General features: G+C 35.1%; 2 protein-coding genes across 3 annotated transcripts; both read right to left on the bottom strand.

Moving 5' to 3' along the window:
• Positions 1–10,565: 10,565 nt before the first annotated feature.
• On the bottom strand, positions 10,566–17,306 carry LOC140984412 (probable ubiquitin-conjugating enzyme E2 23). Of its 2 annotated transcripts, XM_073451811.1 has the most exons (8): positions 17,136–17,306; positions 13,885–15,906; positions 13,166–13,306; positions 12,590–13,051; positions 12,322–12,391; positions 12,074–12,213; positions 11,596–11,907; positions 10,566–11,224 (listed from the first exon to the last, which is right to left on the bottom strand). In XM_073451811.1, exons 2-8 carry the CDS (start codon positions 15,904–15,906, stop codon positions 10,973–10,975), a joined length of 3,399 nt encoding a protein of 1,132 aa, XP_073307912.1. In that variant the 5' UTR covers positions 17,136–17,306; the 3' UTR covers positions 10,566–10,972. The 2 variants fall into 2 exon arrangements, with proteins under 2 accessions (XP_073307912.1, XP_073307913.1); XM_073451812.1 differs by lacking the exon at positions 10,566–11,224 and having other exon boundaries at positions 11,601–11,907; positions 12,046–12,213.
• A 319-nt stretch (positions 17,307–17,625) lies between these two features.
• Positions 17,626–22,172, bottom strand: LOC140984654 (probable 26S proteasome non-ATPase regulatory subunit 3). The gene is made up of 9 exons (XM_073452200.1): positions 22,045–22,172; positions 21,706–21,790; positions 20,669–20,859; positions 20,101–20,238; positions 19,871–20,007; positions 19,626–19,680; positions 19,428–19,538; positions 18,691–18,930; positions 17,626–18,361 (listed from the first exon to the last, which is right to left on the bottom strand). The coding sequence occupies exons 2-9, from the start codon at positions 21,785–21,787 to the stop codon at positions 17,849–17,851; spliced, it is 1,467 nt and encodes a 488-aa protein (XP_073308301.1). The 5' UTR covers positions 21,788–21,790; positions 22,045–22,172; the 3' UTR covers positions 17,626–17,848.
• Positions 22,173–24,134: the final 1,962 nt, after the last annotated feature.

The following is a 24,134-nucleotide window of genomic DNA, read 5'->3' as shown; positions in this document are numbered from 1 at the left end:
TTAAAAAAATTGAAATCGTACAATTATCATCTGTTCTATTTTTTCCATAGAATGACAAAATCTTAATGTTACCATTGACATCAAAAATAAGATCCGAATTGAAGCATTGGAATTTCAACATTATCATCAGCTATTATTTTTACTAAAAACTCCACATATTTGGTCCTTATAAAATTATCATGTTATTTCATACTTGCATAATATCTGTTTGATAATGAAACATGTGACAAAAAACAGGTCTTACGTGAGACGGTCTTACAAATTTATAATCATGAGATAGACCGATCTGGTTCATAGTTATAGTAAAAAATAATATTTTTCTATCAGTAAGGTAATCTCAAAAAAGTGATCCGTGAGTTGAGGAGGCGGCGGCGGCTTTTCAATCTCAGATCATAAAGCACATGGTCGAGGATTGCTACGCGGACACCGTCCCTCTGCCTAACGTCACCTCCAAGATACTTGCCAAGGTGACTGACTACCACAAGCACCATGTGGAAGCCGCCGACCAGGACTCGCTTAAGAAGTTTGATGCAGATTTCGTGAGGGTTGATCAGGAGACGCCCTTTGAGCTTATTTTGGTATCTCGATCATAGCTCTCTTTCGAATTTCTTGTCTTTTACGATCCTGTATTCCTATTTCTTCATGTTCTTGCTACCTTTTTTGCTGCCTTTAGCTTGATTCTAAGGTTCCAGTTGCACGACTTACTAGAGTTTTTAAATCAACCAAGTTTGGCTTTTAGTTATTTTCTTAATGTAACATCTAGTGTCATATCATCAATCTTGACGAGTCCACGGATTAAAAAGACTAAAAGTGAACAAGTGACAACTTTATTAAACTATAAAATTAAACAATGGTAGTTTACCGGCAATACATGTCAACTTATATGGCCGATTTTGTTAGGATGTTTAACATTCTGTCTGGCCTTTACTTCCTTGTAAAAACCATGTAGGTTGCATTTAAAATGTATTGTGGTTGCTACTAATTTTGTTTAGCAATAGATCCCTTTCACTTGTGCAACCTACACGCAATGTTTTGCTTGAGAACTTGAAGTCTTTTATGTTTTTTATACATAGTACTATGCCTGTTTTCTCTGCAGGCTGCAAACTACTTACAAAAGCCTGCTAGCTTGACCTTGCTTCTCAGAACCTGGCCGACATGATTAAGGGAAAGACGCCTGAGAAATTCGCAAAATGTTCAACATTAGAGTTCGCTTTACACTGAATAGGATACTCGAAGAATAGTTTGTAAGGGATAACAGATAGATGTTTGAGTGAACGCTGTTTCAAGTGTACATAAAGATAATGTTTCATATTCACATTGAGCTTAATATTGGTGGTATAAATTTGGTGCCAACGTCACAAATAGGTCAAGGATTTGATTGTTTATGCTAATTTCGATGCAAAATTTGATCTTTTTGAGCATCATATTAGATAATTCTCAAACGTTCAAGTACAAAATCTTACGGTTTGATGGACCTTTTTTTGAAGGGAACACTCGAACAAGTCAGAAGACAAAAAATCTAATTTCTAAACTATTGCTTTTCACCTGCTTTAAAAATTTCATTGCTTTAATCTGATACTTCTATATTAAAAGTAACCCTCACAAATAGTTTTTAGAGGAAAGAAGAAAATGGCCTTGCCGCCACATCCTTACCCTCCTTCCGGCACATTCTCGTCCACTGGAACTCTGGTCACTTACTACTATTTGTACCAAAGTACAATGTCGATTTCTTATAAATTGTGTAGTTTTTTTTAAAACGGCAGATGATTTTGTTATGATTGAGTCTCGGGCATGAGAACTCATCCCAAACTTGGGACCTTTCATTGTGTAGATAATAATAAGTTTGCTCTATATTACATGGGAAGTATATTCTTGTTTTCAAATCTTCGAAGTTGATGTTGATGTATATTACCACAAATATTATCATACTCTTGGACATATAAATTGAACACAAATAAACAACAAAAAGGCAAAAAGAGAGAAATGTTTTTAGAGAAAAAATATGTCGAACATCCCTTTTCTCATTAGTGATTTGTGTTTACAGAAAATGGAGTGTGGAGCTGAACATGCTAACCACGTAAAGAATTTGCTGCTTAATCCGTTGAGTTCAAACGGAGCCCTACTAAATCGACCATTTACCCATATCTACACAATGCATTCAACTATCATTTGGAGGTAGCTAGGTACTACTCTTCTTGGGAGCATAGATCTCGAGTTCCATGGGCTTCGGTGGCATGGAAACATTACATACTTCTAAAGCATGCCTTTATCCTTTGGTTGGATGCACAGCTAGGATTGTCTTTCTACGATGTATCATTTGTCTTCTGTTCTTTATAAAGGATGATGTTGTTTGTACCAAAAATAAATTTAAGCCCAAATCAATTAGGCCCAAGCCCATAAATTTGAGAAGAGGTAGAAGATCATGAAAAGCCTATTATTGTATTTTAATAATCAGATAATGTCCAAGCAAAGAGATCGTAGGAAGAAGTCATTGTTAATGGCAGAAGTGAAAGAGATTGTTGACAGTGAAGAAAGTGGAGAGTTGGAGAACCATCCCATATATAAGTCCGAAGAAAAAGAAAGAATCGGCAGAAACACGAACACGCGTTCAACATCACAACTCTTGCAAATTCTATGCAAAAATTATATAGCATTAGTTCAAGTAAATTCACTTTTTCATTTTAGACACTAGATATTTTCTTCAAATTCATTCCAGTTTCCGGCATTTTCATATATTTTTATTCTTTCTAAATTCTTAAATATTATTGTAGATACAAAAATTATATTGCGAATTTATGTTTTCAATTTACGAACTATTTTTCTTCGTTTATAGAGTAGTATTTTCTTAGGAGATTATAACTTATGATAAACTATGTTCTTACATCGTTGAATTGTTAGAAATTAGATTATTTACATAAATATTGATGCTCGTAGCACATGACATGCCCGCATCCCATAAAAATTGTGCAAACAAAACTGACAAGCTCAGTGGGACACGAAATATGTCGCCAATGATGAAGAAAATCTGAGAAGAAAGGATCAGAGATTCCACCAATATTTGAAGAGGATTTGAATGAGAGAATGATTGACCTGGGAGTTTATGTCTATGATATGATTGAACAATTTGAAGGCCAATAACATGGTCATATTGTTAAAGAAACTCAAGAGATTCAACTGAATAACCAACCAAATAGGGGGAAAGTACTTCAATTGACGTCGAAGAAGTGTCAAAGCTCCTTGTTGAGGGTATTTTGGCTTATGTGAAGGTTTCAGTTAATCAAACCAGCAAATTTGTCAATGGTGCAATTCATGGGAGCAACTATCCCAAAGGGGTTGAAGAAGGATCAGGGAGTAGTGATAAGGCGAGTAAGTATCACCTCCCAGCGTCGGCACTCCCCGATCATGAAGACAAATGTACACCATCTCACAGAAGAGAAAAACGTATTGGACATAGAAATCCATTTTATGTTAGGTGAGTGGAAGTGGAAACTCTAAAGCTGGTGATCTTCATTCCCTAGAGACAATACTCTCCAAACAAGAAGAAGAGTACATACCACCATCAATAAGGGATAATCATGTGAATATGGTGAATAATCCTTTGTATCAACCTGGAGAGTTTGAAGATGGGTCCATGCATGGCTTTCAAATAGTAATTGATGGTGCAAAAGCTTGGGGACACAAGAAACCATTAGAGAGTCGAAAAACATGAACTACTGTAAATACCATCATGAATTTAATCATGCTACTAAGACTTGATGTATTTTNCCCACATCTACACAATGCATTCAACTATCATTTGGAGGTAGCTAGGTACTACTCTTCTTGGGAGCATAGATCTCGAGTTCCATGGGCTTCGGTGGCATGGAAACATTACATACTTCTAAAGCATGCCTTTATCCTTTGGTTGGATGCACAGCTAGGATTGTCTTTCTACGATGTATCATTTGTCTTCTGTTCTTTATAAAGGATGATGTTGTTTGTACCAAAAATAAATTTAAGCCCAAATCAATTAGGCCCAAGCCCATAAATTTGAGAAGAGGTAGAAGATCATGAAAAGCCTATTATTGTATTTTAATAATCAGATAATGTCCAAGCAAAGAGATCGTAGGAAGAAGTCATTGTTAATGGCAGAAGTGAAAGAGATTGTTGACAGTGAAGAAAGTGGAGAGTTGGAGAACCATCCCATATATAAGTCCGAAGAAAAAGAAAGAATCGGCAGAAACACGAACACGCGTTCAACATCACAACTCTTGCAAATTCTATGCAAAAATTATATAGCATTAGTTCAAGTAAATTCACTTTTTCATTTTAGACACTAGATATTTTCTTCAAATTCATTCCAGTTTCCGGCATTTTCATATATTTTTATGCTTTCTAAATTCTTAAATATTATTGTAGATACAAAAATTATATTGCGAATTTATGTTTTCAATTTACGAACTATTTTTCTTCGTTTATAGAGTAGTATTTTCTTAGGAGATTATAACTTATGATAAACTATGTTCTTACATCGTTGAATTGTTAGAAATTAGATTATTTACATAAATATTGATGCTCGTAGCACATGACATGCCCGCATCCCATAAAAATTGTGCAAACAAAACTGACAAGCTCAGTGGGACACGAAATATGTCGCCAATGATGAAGAAAATCTGAGAAGAAAGGATCAGAGATTCCACCAATATTTGAAGAGGATTTGAATGAGAGAATGATTGACCTGGGAGTTTATGTCTATGATATGATTGAACAATTTGAAGGCCAATAACATGGTCATATTGTTAAAGAAACTCAAGAGATTCAACTGAATAACCAACCAAATAGGGGGAAAGTACTTCAATTGACGTCGAAGAAGTGTCAAAGCTCCTTGTTGAGGGTATTTTGGCTTATGTGAAGGTTTCAGTTAATCAAACCAGCAAATTTGTCAATGGTGCAATTCATGGGAGCAACTATCCCAAAGGGGTTGAAGAAGGATCAGGGAGTAGTGATAAGGCGAGTAAGTATCACCTCCCAGCGTCGGCACTCCCCGATCATGAAGACAAATGTACACCATCTCACAGAAGAGAAAAACGTATTGGACATAGAAATCCATTTTATGTTAGGTGAGTGGAAGTGGAAACTCTAAAGCTGGTGATCTTCATTCCCTAGAGACAATACTCTCCAAACAAGAAGAAGAGTACATACCACCATCAATAAGGGATAATCATGTGAATATGGTGAATAATCCTTTGTATCAACCTGGAGAGTTTGAAGATGGGTCCATGCATGGCTTTCAAATAGTAATTGATGGTGCAAAAGCTTGGGGACACAAGAAACCATTAGAGAGTCGAAAAACATGAACTACTGTAAATACCATCATGAATTTAATCATGCTACTAAGACTTGATGTATTTTCAAAAGCATTTTGCATGAAAGAAACATAGGAGATATGAAATTCCCCGAAAATCAAGAAACCATGGATGTGGATGATGATCCATCTCCGTCAGTGGCAGTAGTCAATGTAAATGATACAGATTTATGCTACTTGCGGAATAAAAAAAGGTTAGGGGAGTACTCAGTCACTAAGAGAAAAATAAAGAAGTGTTGGATTCCAAATTGACAAATCTTTGAGGCCAGTGGTAGTGAAGTAAGAAGTCATTTTGTTAATCAGAATTATTCCAGCAATATCGGGGGAACCATGGCCTTCGAGCCGAACCAACATTTCTCAAGAAGAACTATAAGCTTGCAACCAATGGGCGGCAGGTCTTTTTCTAGAGATAGACATAGCCGAAAATTCTATGGGAGTCATCTACCAAAGAATTGGGTGTTATTTTCATAGTATAGATCATGAGCAAGTGAAAAGGATCATAGTAAAAAGAATGATAGGAGAATAAAGAGTTATTGCTAGATTTGTACTGACATCTCAAAGTCAAATATATATGAGAAAATTGGAGAGGTGGCCCAATGTAAAAATTACCTAAGTCACTCACCAGGACTTAGAAAAGAAAGTCGTTGAGAGAAAGAGTTGTTGCAAAAAATAAGGAGTCAACTAAGTTGGAAAATGAACCCACACTAGATATTCCAATCATCGAAGATCAAGTGGAGGGCAGATCATCAACTAAAGATAAGTTAGTGGATGATGATGATGATTTTTGAGTAAAGATGATGATCAGAGAAGAAAAACAACAAACTTTTGTGTGAGAAAGTTTCACATCTCAATAGATTGTTACACACGAGTGGTGATACTACCAGAGAAGTTTTAAATGGTGGAAGAGATGAATGGGGAGTTGGTACCCAAGGAATCAGTGCAAAAAGATCATTCAAGCAAACTCCTGAAGGAAGTTCATGAGTGATTATCAAAGACAATTACCCAAACAGGCCTAAACAAGTGATACTCGAGAAGCCTACACCAGCTGTCACCAAGCAAATAAAACCGATGTACATCAAAGCCCACGTGAATGAGAAGTCAGTGTCTATGGTATTAATTGACAATGGTACGACAATGAATGTTTTGCCAGTGAAGATGTTATGAAGTTTAGACGAAACTGAAAAATACTTAATCCACACAGAAGTTTTTGTTGCTACATTTATAGGAGAAACTACCAAGACCATTGGGTTATTCATCGCTGATGTTACTGTGGGTAGTACGTCGTCGCCGTGTGCATTTTTCGTGCTAAACTCATGTTAAAACTTCCAAACGTTATCAGACAGAGATTGGATCCATGAAAACCAGTGCATCCCATCCTCGATGCACTAACTATATTATTTTGGAAAAATAATTATGTGGAGATTGTAGAAGACAATCCACAACCTTTTCAAGTCAGCGCAGTGCAGTTCAAGCTAGATACTATAATGTGGATTTTGGGCCAATCAAAGTTAGTAGCAAAAGTAAGAGATGGAGTCCTGTGTGCATGCAAACACCAACTCCAAGCTTGGTTTTGAAAAAAAAAATTCAAGCTATTGTTATTGTGCCACCTAGATCGATAATTCAGTCATTGATCAAGGAACTTGATGTTTGAGTTCAACCAAATGGAAAAAGAGGCAGCAAAAGTCTCTGTGTGGAAGGTACATGTGCAGCAAGTACTGAACAAACTAGAAGATGAAGAAGCATGAGACACCCATGGAACTGAGAATGTCCAAGATGAAGAATATGAAGAAGATAAAATCGAAGTTGATGAGTTGTTGATGACGCCATCTCAAATGGAAGATGTCCAACATGAAATACAAGACCCATTAGAAGAAATCAATTTGGGAGAGGTTGAAGATTCAAAAGTAGTATATGCAAGTGCATTACAAGAAAAATGAATCAAGCAGGATCTGATTGGCTTGTTGAGGTGAGTGAAAAAAACAGGGAAACTGTATGGTTTTTGTGCCGATTTCGCCGTTAGAAAGTAAGCTCTACAATCATTTCCATGAATTTATTATTCTTATTTGTGTAGTGGTAACCCATGGTATAGACCTCCATGTTACTTGAAAAGCATAATAGAATATGCTATGAAAGTGGGGAGCTAGGTTTGCTTTGGCAAACTATAAGAGAAATAAAGAAGAAGTGCATGATGGGGAGATTAAGCGAGATAGTTTGTCATTTTTGAAAGTTTCATATTTTATATAGTACACTTTCTATCCACTTTTATATTCATTTTGTTCTTTTTTAGAAACTTTGCTCTAAGTAGGCCATAGAGTCACTGTTGTAAATAATTGGTGTTTATTATTCAGTGATGAAAATATTTGAACGAAATTGGCCATTAGATTATTTTTATCATATTAGATGCATTTTGGTTGATTATGAAATCGATGGAAGAAACAAGCATGAGTGAGGAGATGTGTTGGCCAATTTATGATTTTTGGCAAGAAATGAGAAGAGAGTTGGCTGGATTAGCTTAGTATATAAAAACCAACATGACGATTTCCCTCCAACATCTAACATCACATACAAACCCATCTTTACGCATCAACCAATATTCAACAATCACAATAACAAACTAACATTCACCAAACATAAAGTGGAGCCACCGCATACAAGAACAGTAAGTAAAATATATGCGGGGAAGAGACTCAAATGAAGTTCAATGCATAGAAATGTATGCGAGAATGTTTTCATAAGATTTTTTTATAAATCTCGAGATTTCTCATAGATAATATATGAATTAAATTTTTACTAAATTAAAAAAACAAATCAATCTATTAAAAATAAAAAAAAAAACAAACCGAACAAAACAAACCAAACATAAATTTTCGATTTGGTTCTGTTCAGCTTAGTTTGGATGACATATTTCAAACTTCGATTTTTTCAAATTAAATATTTTGAGTGTATTCAATGTAAGAGATTTATTGACTTTTAATGACATTTGTAGATTTTAAAAGTCTAGAAGTATTCAATCAAGACTTTTGCATACTCTATAGAAGTTTGATGGTATTCAAAACAGATTTTCATAGAGTTTTAAAAAGTCAAGTGGTATTCAACATTGACTTTTAAAAACTCTATAAAAGTCTAGAGGTATTCAAATTTTCAATAGACTTTTAATAACTTCGTGGAATTCATTAATATACAAACATTAAAGCCTAATGTACAACTATAAATCGTCAAAAATTGTATTTGGTTCAACCTAAAGATTTGGATGGATTTTTAAAATTTCTAACTCATACACAAGTTATTTATTTATCTCTATGTCACATCACCTCTATTCTTATCTTCTCTCAACTCATCTATCTCTATCACTCTCTCAAATTTTCAAAATGTATTTCTATATATATTTTCATATTTCTTTTTCAAAATTTTCATTTTTTGGTTGATTTTTCATTTAATAATTTTTTATTTTAATATCATAAGAAATTTTAAATTCTAGATTTGATTTTGTGATTTTTCATTTATGATTTATACAAATTAATGTAATATTTAATAATAAAAAAGATGATCTAAAAAAATGCCGCTTAATTCTTAATAATTGAATAGTCTCGCAACAACCATGATTTTTTAAATTTTTTTTAGCATTTTCAATTAATATGTAAGTCATGATATTTTTATATAAAATTATATACACACAATAATAAATAATATTCTTTTCACATGTATATTATCGATTCAAAAACAAAGGTTACAGATTAATCAATTGCACAAAAACTCCTGTGAGACGGTCTCACAGGTCAATTTTGTGAAATTGATATTCTATATGGGTCATCCACGAAAAAGTATTACTTTTTATGTTAAATATATTACTTTTTATGTAAATATGGATATGATTGATCCATCTCACGAATAAAGATCCGTGAGACTGTCTTATAAAAAACCTACTCAATCAATTGATGTATTTTTAAAAATTTACAAAATGCATACAAACACATATATATATATACACATTTAAGGATAAAATGATTTAACTTTTAAATAAATAAATTTATTTATTAATATAAATATTGAAAAAATATTTCAAATTGACTATGTTTTATATGTCAATTAATTATTAGTTCATAATATGTTGTAACTAAGTACAAAATTTATAAAATTCTATATAAAAAAAATTCACAAAAGTCTATACAAATCTTGCAAAAAAGTCTACATGAATCCACATAAATCTGTTTATAAATTTGTGAGATTCTGTAAAAGTCAATAAAAGTATATCAAATTCATAAAAGTCTATCATTTGAAAAAGTCATTAAAAGTCATCTTGAATACACTACACTAAATTTCTAAACTAACTATTATAAATAAACAAATATCAAAATACGCGTAAATATTAAATTGTATTTAGCAATTTAGTGTGCAAAAATGACACTAGAAATTTAGTATAAAAATATAAAGACTCAAAATGGTTTATTTTAGTTTCCGAAAACACTTCACAATCATCCGTTACAACTAATATCAACAAAAATCTCTCGAAAATAGTAAAGAGAAATAATTATTTTTAAAAATAAAATTGATGACAACAAACAAAGTTTTTATAATTAAAAATATTAAGTTAAAATTTGACAAATCTGTTATTTAATTTTGTTATATATATGAATTCGTTTTTGTTTGATTTGATTTGGATTGAATTTTATTTATTTATATATTCAACTAAATCGAATAAAAAACCAATCCAAAGTATCGGTTTTGTTTTGCTTTCGATTTGATTCAGGTTATGTTCATCTCTAGATTCACACTTTTATCACCCCCTCCACGACATGTAAGTTCTCTGGAACCCCCATTTAAGTTTTAACGATGTTCAATCAAGGTCCATCCGAAACTGAACTTTGGTGCAATGTTTTCAGAATCGTATTGGATCGACCAGGACGACCGATCACCGATCACAAGTCCGGTTCGGACTACTATAAAAAATCGTTTCAACGATTAAATCAGTCAAGAACCATTAAGACCAATATTGAACAGGTTAAAAAATACATTTAAGATTTTTAGAATTTAAATATCAACCGTTCCGACAGTCCGATAAGTTGAACCACTATTTTAAGGCAGACGCCTGCCTGGATATGAAAATATTGATTTGATGTACTTGTTTTTTCCTATGGTAATATGGAAGATACACCCAAGAATGTTACATTTCTGGGTAAGTTATGGGATTATAAAAAATAAATAAATAAATAAGCAAACACAATGAAGGAACATCAGTAAAACTTCATCCACGAATTATGGACCAAAAAAAGACCAGTAATCGAAGGAATCCATCAAATGCCCAGATTAGGGGGCAATGCAAACACAAATTCCAAACAGAAACAGGAAAATAATATGTATCAATAGTCAACAAATGGCCTGCCAGTATATAGCATCAAAATTTTCAACGACTGCTAAACATACATGTTGCAAATTTTTTGGTACAATAACAGTAAATCATTCAGAGCAATTATAAATATCTAGTGTTTCAATCCCACTTTTGAAGCACGTCTCTCTTCTTTGAAGTTTCCAACGCCTCCACTGCAAGACAGCAACTCTATTAACCCCAAACAAAATCAAGAGGTATGTTGAGATGAGTTATTATGGCCAAATTGTCCTTTCAGATAATTCCTACGATGGTAGGACATGCTTGAATTCCTGACATTGGGCTCCAACTTCAGTTAATGCATCAAAAAGTTTCGGTAAAACTTTAGCAAGCATTAGCTTGAAACCGACTGAATTCAAGTTAGAATTACTATCAATAGATACAGAAGCGTCCCTTGTGAGTGAGCCAATGAGGTGTCCTTTCATATATGCGTCACATGCCTTGAGAATATAGTAACCGCGCTTCCTGAAGTGCTCAATGACCAGGACTTCAAAGTCCTGCAAAAATCGTGGAAAATAAACACCTAACAAGGATGACTACATATTTTTAGTTCTTACTTCACAGTTCATGCATGCTACAAAAATGCACTAGAGATATCATCCAATTAATAGGAACTTTAAATCATTTTTTGATGTAGAAGATGAGAAAATAAAGGGATGATAATAGAAAAAAAAATTATATGCTAAAAGCGACACGTTTGTTGTTATTTACAACAGTTAATAAACAATAAACCAATCTTTGAAAGAGTTGTTCTCAGAATACTGATTTAGTTATTTTTCAGAATGGATCCATGGTCTATTCCCTGCGGTCAAACATAACATTTTAACAACCATAGAAGCCAAAAGGTGAAAAAAAAATTAGCAATCACCTTTGGGGGCTTTCGCATCAGATACATCATTGTCTTACAGTTCAGTAGAAACGTATTCTCATTGTAAGACAATGAATTTTTCTCCCCTTCAGCCGTCCCAACTTGTTTATCATATCCAGCCTCATTGAAATATGGCTTGGAATTTAGTACAAGTCCCTGAAGAGAAACTAATACTTGAAGAATACTTGAGGTTGAATGATGCCAGACCTCATTTCCTTTACCTGTCCAGGTATTCAGAAGACTGAGGCAAACTTTTCCCTCCTCGTACAAATTTGGATTTATTCGCCACCCCCCAGAATGATAATACGCAGACTGCACACATGAAAATTGGTTGCTGAATGTCACAAAGCAAAACCAGCAAAGAGAAATTACAGGAGTTCGGTGCAACATGGGGGCAAAGACAACAGATGCAAACAAAAAGTACAACTTTCCAGCTTTAAATGAATGGACCTGTAAAGGCAATGCATAGATTTCTTACAGGCGGAACATCAGGATATTCTGGTGGAAGGTGAAAATCGAAGAAGAAAAGGCCATCTTGGTAAGGCGTCCCATATGCTCCAACTATGACTGCCCTCAACAGATCCATTCTATCTTCATAGACACGTACATATATCCCCTCTGTTTATCAATCTTTTAATTTTTAAGATAGCTCGTAAAATCATTTCCACGTTAGAACAAGAGTTTTTAAAAGAAGTTAAGAGCAATAGGAAAACTGCGGAAGCATACCCGGTAGGTTATTTTGAAGAATATTCCAGTCTTGTTGGACTTTCTTGAGCCACTTCCTTGCAGCGTTATTCTGTAAATTGGATAACAGGGATCAGTTGAGCATAAACCCTGATAGAACTAAGGAAGCACTATAGATTGGTAAATAAAGGACAGAGAAAAGAAGCCAAGGAAGCAAGGTTCAGATTAATCACATGCATAATTTCTCTGTCTGATGCTGCATTATGAAAAGCTTTGAAGTGATCGTTATGGTAATTGATTGAGAACTAACCTGCCCTTGTGCACCACTAAAGTAGTGGTCAAAAGAATCTGGGACGATATCAAAGCCTTTGAATAATGAAACATTTGATTCTGCCAATTTTAAGTGGCATAGGGTTTCCACAACTTCTGATAAATCAGATGCCTTGGTATCTTGCTCCTCATCCTCATTATTAATGCTTGGATTTGAATGTTTATCCTCCGCATCATTAAGTTTTTGAGAGCTTGATCCGTTGCAAGGATTCTTATTCGAAGCCAATCCATCAAACTGAAAATCATCGTCTCTTTTGACATTTAACTCCAGTGGATCGGAATCCTTTCGTCCCCTCGAAAATATTCCGGAGGCTAGTCTGGTCATAAAACCTAGTGCAGCAAGGGGAACTGAGAGTGCACCGTTCTTTCCAGAATTTTCTGCAGCCAGGTTGCTATCTTTGATATCAGGTTTGGCGTCACTAGAATTCTCCGACGTGGGATCCTGATATCACATGTGCAGGCCATTCATTGTATCAAAGAAATTTAGATAAATTTCAACATAAATAGAGAGACTCGTGACCATTGACAACAATTAAACTGCTCTAGCCACATTTACCTCCTTGTCATCATCAATAGTCTCAATGTTATCATCTTCTACAGTTTCCCAGCTGGCAGCATCGTCATCGCTAGCACCACTTGCAGCTGCAATAGACTCATCATCATCACGACCAACAACATATATTGCCTGGGGACCAACCTGATATATCAAAAAAGATTAAACTGTCAATGAGGATCAAGAAAAAAAGATGAAATCAGTACAGAATGTCATATAAAAAAAGCAAATTCATTGTTTTATTAATACAGTGCCGTTACTTATACAACCAATTCTCTCGTACAAAAACATAAATTTTAGATGAAAGGCTGCGAGCAGGGGAATCTTTAGGGGAACTAACATTTTTTCTCATAGGAAACGATATTTGGGGGAACTAACATTCTCTCTCGAGGGTTCAAACAACTGCTGTATCAAATTTGAACTCTTTGCACGGACAAAAATAAAAGAATAGCAATTACCGAGTGAGTAAATGATATTCATATTTCGTGCAAAAATATTATACTCATATTTACCAACTTCTTAATCATTGAAGATCAGTGAACATTTTCTCCAAAAGAAAAAAAAAACCAGTGAACAAAATAAAACAAAAATAGAAGAAACTATGACATCAGGAGTGAAACTAATGCTTTCAATCAATTGAAGAGTCAAATGACCAGAACAAGATCAACAGTATTAAAACTAAACAAAGTGATGATAATTCATGAGGCATGCAGAAAACTTACCGAAGATATCATCCCATCAGCCCATGTGACTTCTATGTCACCGTCTTTCAGTCCGGTGATGTTCCCAACCCAAGACAGATCCGAAAATTCAGAAGAAATGTCATGAGCAGAGGTATTTTCTATATCATTACTTCCATGATGCTTTCCCTCGTCATGCTTTGACTCATGTGAACTATTAAGTGAACTGTCTTCAATAGAATTTTTAGCAGGAAAAGTTACTGGTGAAAGCCGAACAACTACATCTCCATAGCAATAATCATAGTCTGGATGGCCCTCCAGCTCATAAACACTTACCACTTCCTCTCTGTCAAATTCCCTGGGGTCCTCTGCCCTCATTACAGGCTTCAACCATCTGAGACAAGATGTCCGTTCTTTTGCATTTACACTTTTAACAACCCCGACACGTCGGATCTCAGTGCCAGTGGCATCATCGCCGTCGTCAGCAGCTTTCTCCACCACATACTGCTCAGCAACAAATTCATGATCCCCAGGACTATCAATGGGAATCAAAGATGAGGAATCCATGCCCAATTTTATTGTTCCATCCTGCCATGCAACATCAACTTTTGTCTTGGTATTAACAATTAAAAGGGCTCTTTCAAAATTCTCTACCTTCTTCCGGGCTCTCTTGTCCTTCCTAACTACAACTTTACGAATCTTTTTACGATGGAGAGGCCAAGTTTCATGCACAGCTTCCTTTGAAGCTGTTACTGAACTGCATAAACTGGATCCTGCAAGAACACTGTTCTCTGATGATTTTATATTTTTGTTCAAGAAAGCCTCTGAATCATGCTGCATCAGTTCACCATTCCCAATTAATTCCTCAGTAGTCGCCACTTCTGCATCTGACTCATCACCCGTTTCAGTTGATTCCCGTTCATCTTTCACAAAATCCCAAACTCCTGATTTTGTTGGTTCCTTGTCCAATAAAGTGAATGATGACTCCGCGGCCGATGGAAGTAGGCACCAATCACCCAACTGCCAAATTGTATGTGCAAAACAAGACAACAGTTTTAAGTTCTTAGGACTCTGCTCTTCATCTGGAGTGCTATCAAAATCAGGTCCATACCCAGCAGAAGCAATCCAGTAAATGAACACCGATCCTACAGCTACTTTGGTCACCGTGCCTTCCAATCTATTAGCTTTCCACAATCCAGATAGCCACCTAGAATTTTTGAAAACTGATGACGAGCTTGCCTTCACACGTTGGCCGGGATAATATGGAAAATGTCCATCTTCTAGGATTTTCTTTCCAACTGGTTTAAGGCGCAACGGGTCAGCATTCATGACCTTGCAGACAGAACCATCATCAAACAGAACAGTCACATTATCAAAAACATCTTCAATTCTACCCAACCAGGGCCCGAGGACAACATAGTCGCCTACGGTGAACTCTCTAATGCGTTTCAGGTCCTTGGATAACTGATCTTTCAATACAGATCCATCATGGGTTAATAAATCAACAGTAATACTGACATCAACCACAATCCCTATTTGACCAGTTGGATCTGAAGTAGCAGCAACGTAATCCCCTTGTAAAAATCCTCTATCGATAACTGTCACATCATTAGTGCTTTCTTTTGTTTCAGACTCATCCATCCAAAGCACTCTAACTTGGTCTACTGAGAGGATTTCGTTCTTAGAGTCATTATCACCAAATTTTCCACTAGAATTTTCATCAGAATTTTTGTTTCTTTCCTCAAAACAATCCTCTTTAGAGCCAGCTTCATCATCTTTTTCATCTTCATCCTCTTCTTCGTCATCTGTTATGATGCTATCGGAATCTGAATCACCAGCAACTTCAGTCACAATACCAATCTTACTGTTAACTTTGCTACTCACAACATCTTGCCTGTAGATGTATGAAACATTCTGCAAGTTCCTGAGAACCTCGCCTGGTCTATTTGCATAGCTCAAGTCAGGATCTCTATTTGATCCACATGTTGAATTACATTGTTTAGTGGTGATGTCCTCTGTAGTAGTGGTAGGTTCATTAAGATCAGAACTCCGGTGAGATTCCATCTGATGAACAGTAAAGACATTCATGAAGGCATAAAATATGCAGCTGGTATAGACATACGCCCAGATATATCCACATTTTAACTTCTCTATCTTTAATAGGCGGATAGATATTCTATTCAACATCTCAATAAGGATAATTGGATCATGCTGCACTACTGCATTAGTCCCATTCACAAAAAGAAAAAATACCACGCGACAAAAATGTGGAAGATCGTAGCCCCCATATTCAGGTTATTTCAAGTAATAATTAATGGAATCTCAACCGGTTCAAAATATGCTAAGTTTGTAGAAAGAAGCTGACAGTCGCATTTGCTCAATTGGACCAATATACATAACCCAATCTCAAATCCCAATAGAAATTCAATTCCAAAAACACTTATACGAACTTCATGCATACGTCAGATAGCCTTTCTATATGATTGGAGAATATTTTAGTAAATTGAGGAGCACCAAAGCAAACAAGTTGACAAGCAAGTTTGTAAAAGAGATAATTATACAACCAATCAGAAATTTTAATGCGTACTCTGCGGCATAGCACCAAAATTCAAATCAATAGTTCTGACAAATAAGGAGAATTAGCAGTATTCCATAACTCAAAACTCGAGAACAAGAAGCTAGTGAAAGTAAAAACTTCTTAATCTGCAATAAATCTACCAAATGTCAAGTCTTCAGAAACAATTATGATACTAATTTGCACAATGCAATTGTTTTGTGAGTAGCACAGAATTCCCTTCCTCTATAAATACCGACTCCTATGGGGCCATGTACAACGGACCAAATTGAGTTCTTTAAGACCTCATCTTGAAAACCATGCTCCACAGTAACTGGCATCTCATTTCAAAACATTATTTACCATCCTCGCCATTGCGGAAGCTTCAATTTGCCATCATGACAATGAAGCTAAAATAACGAGAAATTGAAATTTAAGAATCCGGATTATACAAAAAGGAAAAATAAAAAGTAAAGAAGCAATGAACAACGAAAAATACAGAGACCCGCTCAAACCCGTCATCTTTTCAGAAACTCGTACAGCTAAAGGATGAGTTAACAAATAAAATGCACATAAAACAGATCAAACAACCATTATCTACATCAACTCTTCCGCCAAAAATCAAACAAGACGTCGGAAACAAGTACACGAATCACCAAATTTAAAAAAATGCTCAGAAATACAAGGAATTTAATCAAACGCAAATCGGAGGAATGGGAATATCAATTACATGGATTACCTCCAAAATCGGAGAGCAACAAGCGAGCTGATTGAATATTTGACACTTCCCTCCGATTATATTGATCCAGACAAAATATATATATATATATATATATATATATATTGTTTAAAGGTCATGGTATCACAGAAGCTCTTACAGAGGCTACGCTACCGTGGGCCTTTTTGTCATTACACCACCGTATAATTGTTTCATAGGTCATCTTTCTTTTTAATTATTTATTAATGTGTTTTCGATTAATTACTATCTTAGATACCGAATGAATTATTTTAATTTAATATTCGTCTAATATGTCTTGTTTTGTTGGTTAATCTAACGACCAGTGAAACAGATCTTCAACTCGATTCGATTAATACATATGCAACGATAATTAACGAAGAGCTATGAGAATATATTAGAAAGATGGTTGAACTTTAGCTAATTATGACAACCAAGGCAGGCAAAATGCTTTTCTTGAGACCACGGGGAAGGAAAGAACATCCAAGTGACATAATCCATCTGCTGTTGAACAAACAGCATTTTGAAATGAATCAAGTTGCAAATATAGAAGTAATGTAGAATTGTTCCAAAAAAAAACTTTCAACACAAATTCTGAATAAAGGAGTTTCTTTAAACTTAAAGGAACCGATCCAACATCTTGAAGCTCGGTATGATAAACGTAACAAAACGTCTCCGAAAAATTCAGTATGGAACACCTTGAAAGAGAACATTAATCAGAATTCGTCATCGTCCTCCTCGGCTATATGTTTAGCAAGCTCTTGCTCCTGCTGATGTCTCTCTCTCCTCTTCTCCGCACTTTCCTTTTCCTTGTGAGAATTAGGTGGGAATCGAAGAGCACGAACTGCCTCATTATGCATATTCAGGCAGAAAGCAATTCTGGAGTTGAAGGCAATTTGCGGCTCGTTTGTAGAGTATATATCCCCGGTCTCCTTCGATACCATCCATCCATTAGCATGGTCCAATGTGGCATCGATCGCACCATCTCGAATTGCTTTGGATACAATGCTTTCAGCATCAGCAACAGGATTTGGTGAATCCAATCTTAGCTTCTTAGCAACATCAAAAAGTGAGATCTTGGAATATGAGATACTGATGTTGCGTAAGCCAGTCCTGATAACATTGTGGCGTAGCCTGACTATTAGATTGTTAGTTCGATCAGAGCTGAAGGAGCTGGAGAACTTTTCAGCTACTGTTTTGAAAAGCTCCAGATCTCCAATTCGAACGGCCTGAAACCCATACATAGAATCCGTGCCCAAAAAAAAAAATTAATATACTGGCCCAAAACAAATTCAGAATTTGTTTATATAAATAGATAACAGAAACTGTTGACTCTAGACAATACTAGTGACCGTTAACCTAATAGAATTAAAGCATTACAACAAAATAAAAAACAAAAAAAAATTTCCTTATTTCTACAAACGCAATTAAATGTGTGGAAAGCCTTCAATGGCTTCCTCATGAATGAGATCATCAATTTCATTTGAGTATAAATGGTATCTCTTCATTCTTCATGATTGTCGACAATTATTACGAACTTTAATAGATTCATACTCACATTTGTAAGCTCAAAGTAAGGCCTCAGAGCTTTTTCCATCCCTTTCTGCATAAAAACAGTTCTTTCTGGAATCTCTCCAAGCAGTAAGCGGACAATTATAGCCCACTTGTTGCATTGAACTCGGAAACCAAGAGCAGAAGCAGGTGCTTTCCTAGAAGCTTGCAGGAGTGATTCTTTGGCATCAGTGTACTCCAATTGAATTGTCCTGATCTTTCCGAGGTAAAAGAGATACCTACAGAACTGAAGAGAATACAGGCAGAGTTAATCAAATGACAGAGACGACAGTTATTCCTGGAACAGTAAAAGTTTTTGACACATGTAAAGAGAAAATGAGCTCTGACAGAAATGCTGCATTTACGGAGAGACAAAATCACTAAATTTACAACATTAAAGCGTGATTGTTTGAAACAACCATATATTAGATCCTTTTCCATTTCTTATAGATGTGTGATGTTAATCTGGTCTATCAATCTCTTTCTACACTAACAGTTCAAGCACTTAATGTTGAGGATATTGACAACAATCTACGAGCCCCAGATTATTTAAAGATAAATTATTTCATGTACTGAATTTACAACATTCTAATCTCCTCTTTATATCAATATTACATTCCACTCTATATTAGGCTATAAGTCAAACCAATCATTTTATTAATTGATCAATTATATTCAGAAAGAAACAATCCAGGTTTCATATTGACAAGTATAAAATGATTAGAGCTGTGTTTCTAGAGTTGCCTGCTGATTTGAGTGAGCTTCAAAACGAGGAGCCTTTGATCTCAGTTTTTCAGCTTGATCATATAAGTTGTAATGGAGATAATTCCTAAGCAACAGATTCAGAAGAGTTTCCTGCATCATGCCATTACCACATCATCACTCACAAGAACACCAACACCCAAGTTAACAAAGTTAATTGCTGATTCAACAACCACCAACCTGGCCCAACTCGTCATGTCGCAAAGTAGCAATTCGGTGCAGAGCAAGAAGACTACTGAAAAAAATATGAGAATCTCTATCAGATAACACAATCGGTTCATAATCAACACAGTTAAAGTTGCAAAGAAGAAGATATATAGCATCCCAGTTCCTTGTTTTTCAAACTACAGTATCTGCGCATCAGAAAAAGAGTTAGGGTATCAAAGGCTATGAAAGAAATTTAGAAGAGTAAAACATAGGCATACCCACGTATTTCAGCAAGATCGCCAGTAAGTTCATAGCTTAGACTGTAGTAAAAGTAAAGCCTGGATGCTAGGACATCAACAGTTCGCCTATTAAGATTCTTTAGACGTGCTATGCTTGCAGAAGAACAAGCCTTGGCCTAATGTATCAAAGAATCGTCAATAGATTAACACACGCTCAAAACATAATCTAGTTATGGAAGCCTTGCATAAATTTAAATATACTACTATACCTCACTGTATCTCTTCTGATCAATCAGAAATATCAATACAAGTAAATAGCAATATATCTCAATCTCTGGTAAGGAGTGTTTTGCAGGAGCTTGAGCACTAGATGTAGCAGAATCAACTTCCATATCATTTTCATCCTCCTACAACATTCAGCAAAACTTTTAAGAGTTACACACAATATATCTTGTTTATATTAGATGCCATATTATTTGATGAGACAAACGACCTCAGAATGAAATGCCAACCGCCGCCCACATCCAATTAGTTCACCAAGTTTAAATGCACTTCATTTATTCACGGTATACAAAAAGATGTCACCTTTTAAATCAAATTAGAAACAAAACCTAGAAAAAGACAAAAGTATGTGGTTTAAAACTATGCATCAGAGCAATTGTGAAAACAGAGTTGAACGTCCAAAATCAGATATACCACTGTTTCACAAGATATTAATAAATTGTTGGGTGATTTATTCCACCAACAAAATTAAGAAATCATTCTCTTTGAAATATGTTTAAACACTTAAATTTCCAAAATCTATTTAAATGTTGTCATAAAAACATTTTTTCTCACCTTGGGAAGGTAGGACGACAATCGTGAATGCACCTCAGATCCTGGCACTAGCACAAAATTGAGAAATGCAGATAGAACAGAAGTCGTGAGGTTCTTCCTGAGCTGAATTGTCAATCGAATAGCCCTTGCAATTCTTCGAACCTCCCGGGTGTATGCCCCAGTCTCAACCAAAGATGCTATATCCTTCAAATCTAGAAGAACAGGCCAGAAAAAAGGGAAAAAAAAAAAAAGAAAAGAAAGAAGCTAACTCATTTAAAAATTAAGATATAATTTTCAACAAGCTCTCTAAGTGTAGTTGAGTGCTGTTTAAGTATAAAACTAATGATTGTGTTGGCTCCCGTGAACTTGAGCTTTAGGGAGAAATGGTTTCAGGCTTTCAGCTTAGCACCGAAGTCGGATAAAAGATTCAAGACCAACTTACATCTTCAAGCTAAGATGTAGAAGTGATAGTTAAAGCTTAAAACACAAACTAGAATGAATTATGTTTCTTATTTGAAAGAATGAAGTAAAGCTAAGGTTTCCAACCAAAGTGAGCTTAATTAGAATAATCCACTGAAATAACGGTGATTTCTTGGCTCTTTTCTTTCATTGGGAAGGCAAGGGAAGGATTCTCTTATTTTCATCCTCGAGTATACATTGCCCTAATGTTCTAGAGTGAACACCAGGAGAGTAATTTATTGATGGAGCAAAGGGCAAAGGCAAGTCTTTCCATTCCTAGAAGCAGCTCAAAGGAAAGTAGTCCCTAGGAGTGCAAAACTCCACATTTTATTAAGCTGGGTTTTTAATCCCCTTCTCTTATGATGTTCTATGAATTTACATGTCTACACCTTAGATGTTAAGCTGGAGCGCTTTTGGCACAAACCGTTTCCACTTTACTATAATACTTTAAAACCAAAGGGGATAAAAAGAAACACAATGAAACTCACTCTTCTTGTTTAATTCAACAAAGTTTAAGCTCCAAATACGGTGTGATTCAGTAAATATCCATTACAAACAACAACAAAAAATCAAGCATTTTCACAGAAATAAAGACATACGCTGGAGAGGTGAGGGAGAACTGGTGACAACTGAGTTTGAAGAGGTGGGCCGCTGCTCCTTCATCTCGATATCTTCAGTCATTTCCTTCGAATCGGAGAAATAAACCCAAAATTAGCCCACGGTTTGTTTAGATTAATTGATGCAGATCAGATTCAAAGTAAAATTAAAAGAAAAAGTAGCTTTCGAGGTGAGCTTTAATCTGTAACAAAGGGTGAATCAAGGGTTTCAATTGCATTAAATTTCTGCATGCCATTGGAAAAAATTAATAATTTCAAGAAAAAAAAAGTCAGGTTTGGTTCAAATATGCATCCGTCGAAGAAGATAAGAAGAATCTGTACCTCGGATTCAACTACTTTCTGAAAATCAGGTTAAAACCCAAAATTGTTGGCTCAGTGATTTGGGGGTCGTCTCCTCCAAGCAAGCTGTAAAAAAACTAGTAGGTCTGCTTGGCCAAGGCCGATAAATGGGTGCGGGGCATTTTAGTAAAACAGTTATGTTTTCACTCTTTTTTACTGAATTAATTAATAAGAAACACGTGGAAAAAAATTAATAAAAATTAATTATAAATTAATTAAAATCCCTCATTATATATGTTTCACTTTAAATTCAATACTTACAAGATAATTTTTTGATTTATTATCTGACTAGGAGACAAATATATTTTAACTCTCTACATAAACTTTATTTTTTTACCTTTTTATTATTAAATTATATTTATTAAATAAAAATCTTCCCAACAAATATACTTGTTTTTCACCATACACTTGTAATTTTTCCCCAACAAATATAATTGTTTTTTTTTTTACCACATATACCTGTTTTTTACTATACAATACTCAAATTAAATAATTTGAGGATGTAAAAATATAATTTGAAGTTAAAATTGAGTGACTTTTGATAGTACAATTTGTGAAGTAAAAATAATGTTGGAACATTTCATGTTTGCAATCTTGATTTTGATGTTAACAAAATTTTTTATTATGTTTCTAACATATTTACTCAAGTGTTAAGTTATTAACACGAGAAGGAAAGTGAAATTGAGTTTAGCCAAACTGAATTTCTAGCGAGTTTCGATGTTTTGATGATATCTCTCATCTGGATAATTCAAATGACAATCCAACAATTGACCAGTCAAAAAACTCAATTTGAAACAATTCGTATTTCACGTCAGTTGGACAAAATCGGATGTTATCTAGGCCAAACCGTTAGCTGAATGACATAACTGATTGCTCGAAAACAGCAATCATTTGGATATGAGCAATTGTGGTATTTTGATCATATCTCTCAGCTCAATTATTGGAATGAAGCGATTCAGTATGAGTTGGAAAGATAAGACAATGATCTACGAATCATCTTCAGAAGTCAAAGTCTGAATCGAATCTTAAGATGCTAATAAATGACGATGAAGCTACTGATTTTGCACAAACTAAAATCAGCAAGGCTGGTTTCAGCACACCAGATTGAGATGTTGACCAATTTAGTTTCAACCGCTGACCAATTTTTTGGAACTTTTCAAATTCGCAATCTTGATTTCTATGTTAACAAAACTTGTTATTTTGTGTTACTAATAATCTACTTTAGTGTGCAGAAGCTAGGATCAGTCACGAGCTGTTTACATCGCAAACTGAAGACCCAACTGATCGCACAAACTGAATCAGTCTAACTGTTACGTCAATTGAGCAGTCTAACTGATTGTCCAGTTGATAGGTGGTTCAGCAGGAGAAACTCAGAAGCCTGGCCAGTCGAAGGAGTGTTCAACTGATGAAGAAACCCAGCTGATCAATTCAACTGAACGAGAATAAAATCAGTTCAACTAACGAGTCAACTGATTTCACCAGCCCAACTGAAGATCAGTTTAGCTGACTAGTTCGAAGCATCAGTCAGAATATTTCAGTTGTAGATGAAGACAAACTCTTTCTAGTGGATTCCAGCTATACACAAAGGTACAAATCTATTGTTCAGTCAAAGGACAATAAAGGGACGTTGCATCAGAGCATTAAAGACAAAACGTTTCAGAAGGGCAGTCGAAAAGTCGAGACACAAAATCCAAGAAACGAATTCAAGATACAACAGATACAATAATTGAGTCTCATTGTACGATCAGTTTTCCCGTCTATATAAAAAGAAGATCAGTGAAGACTCAATATACAGATATACGAAGCTTCAACACAAACAAGAGAGAAAAGAAAGGGCACGCACATTGCAAATCAGCTTTCAGAAGCAATCAGCCCAGAGGGACACTTCAACGTATTATCAGCTTAGTGTAGAAGCTTATCTTGCTCAGTGTGTGAGAACATCCTTGTTCAGTTCTCATACACAAACAGTCTCAACACCACTCAAATACAGTCTTACACAAAGACGTTAAACTTGTGTATGTAGTATTTGACACATAGATATTAAAGAAGTGTTGGCTGGAAGGTGATGCCTT

Source organism: Primulina huaijiensis, chromosome 9 (assembly GCF_012295235.1).
Source record: "Primulina huaijiensis isolate GDHJ02 chromosome 9, ASM1229523v2, whole genome shotgun sequence".
In the NCBI taxonomy this organism is placed as follows: Eukaryota; Viridiplantae; Streptophyta; class Magnoliopsida; order Lamiales; family Gesneriaceae; genus Primulina; species Primulina huaijiensis.
Note: the sequence above shows the minus strand (reverse complement) of the source record. Positions and strands in the feature narration are given on the sequence as shown.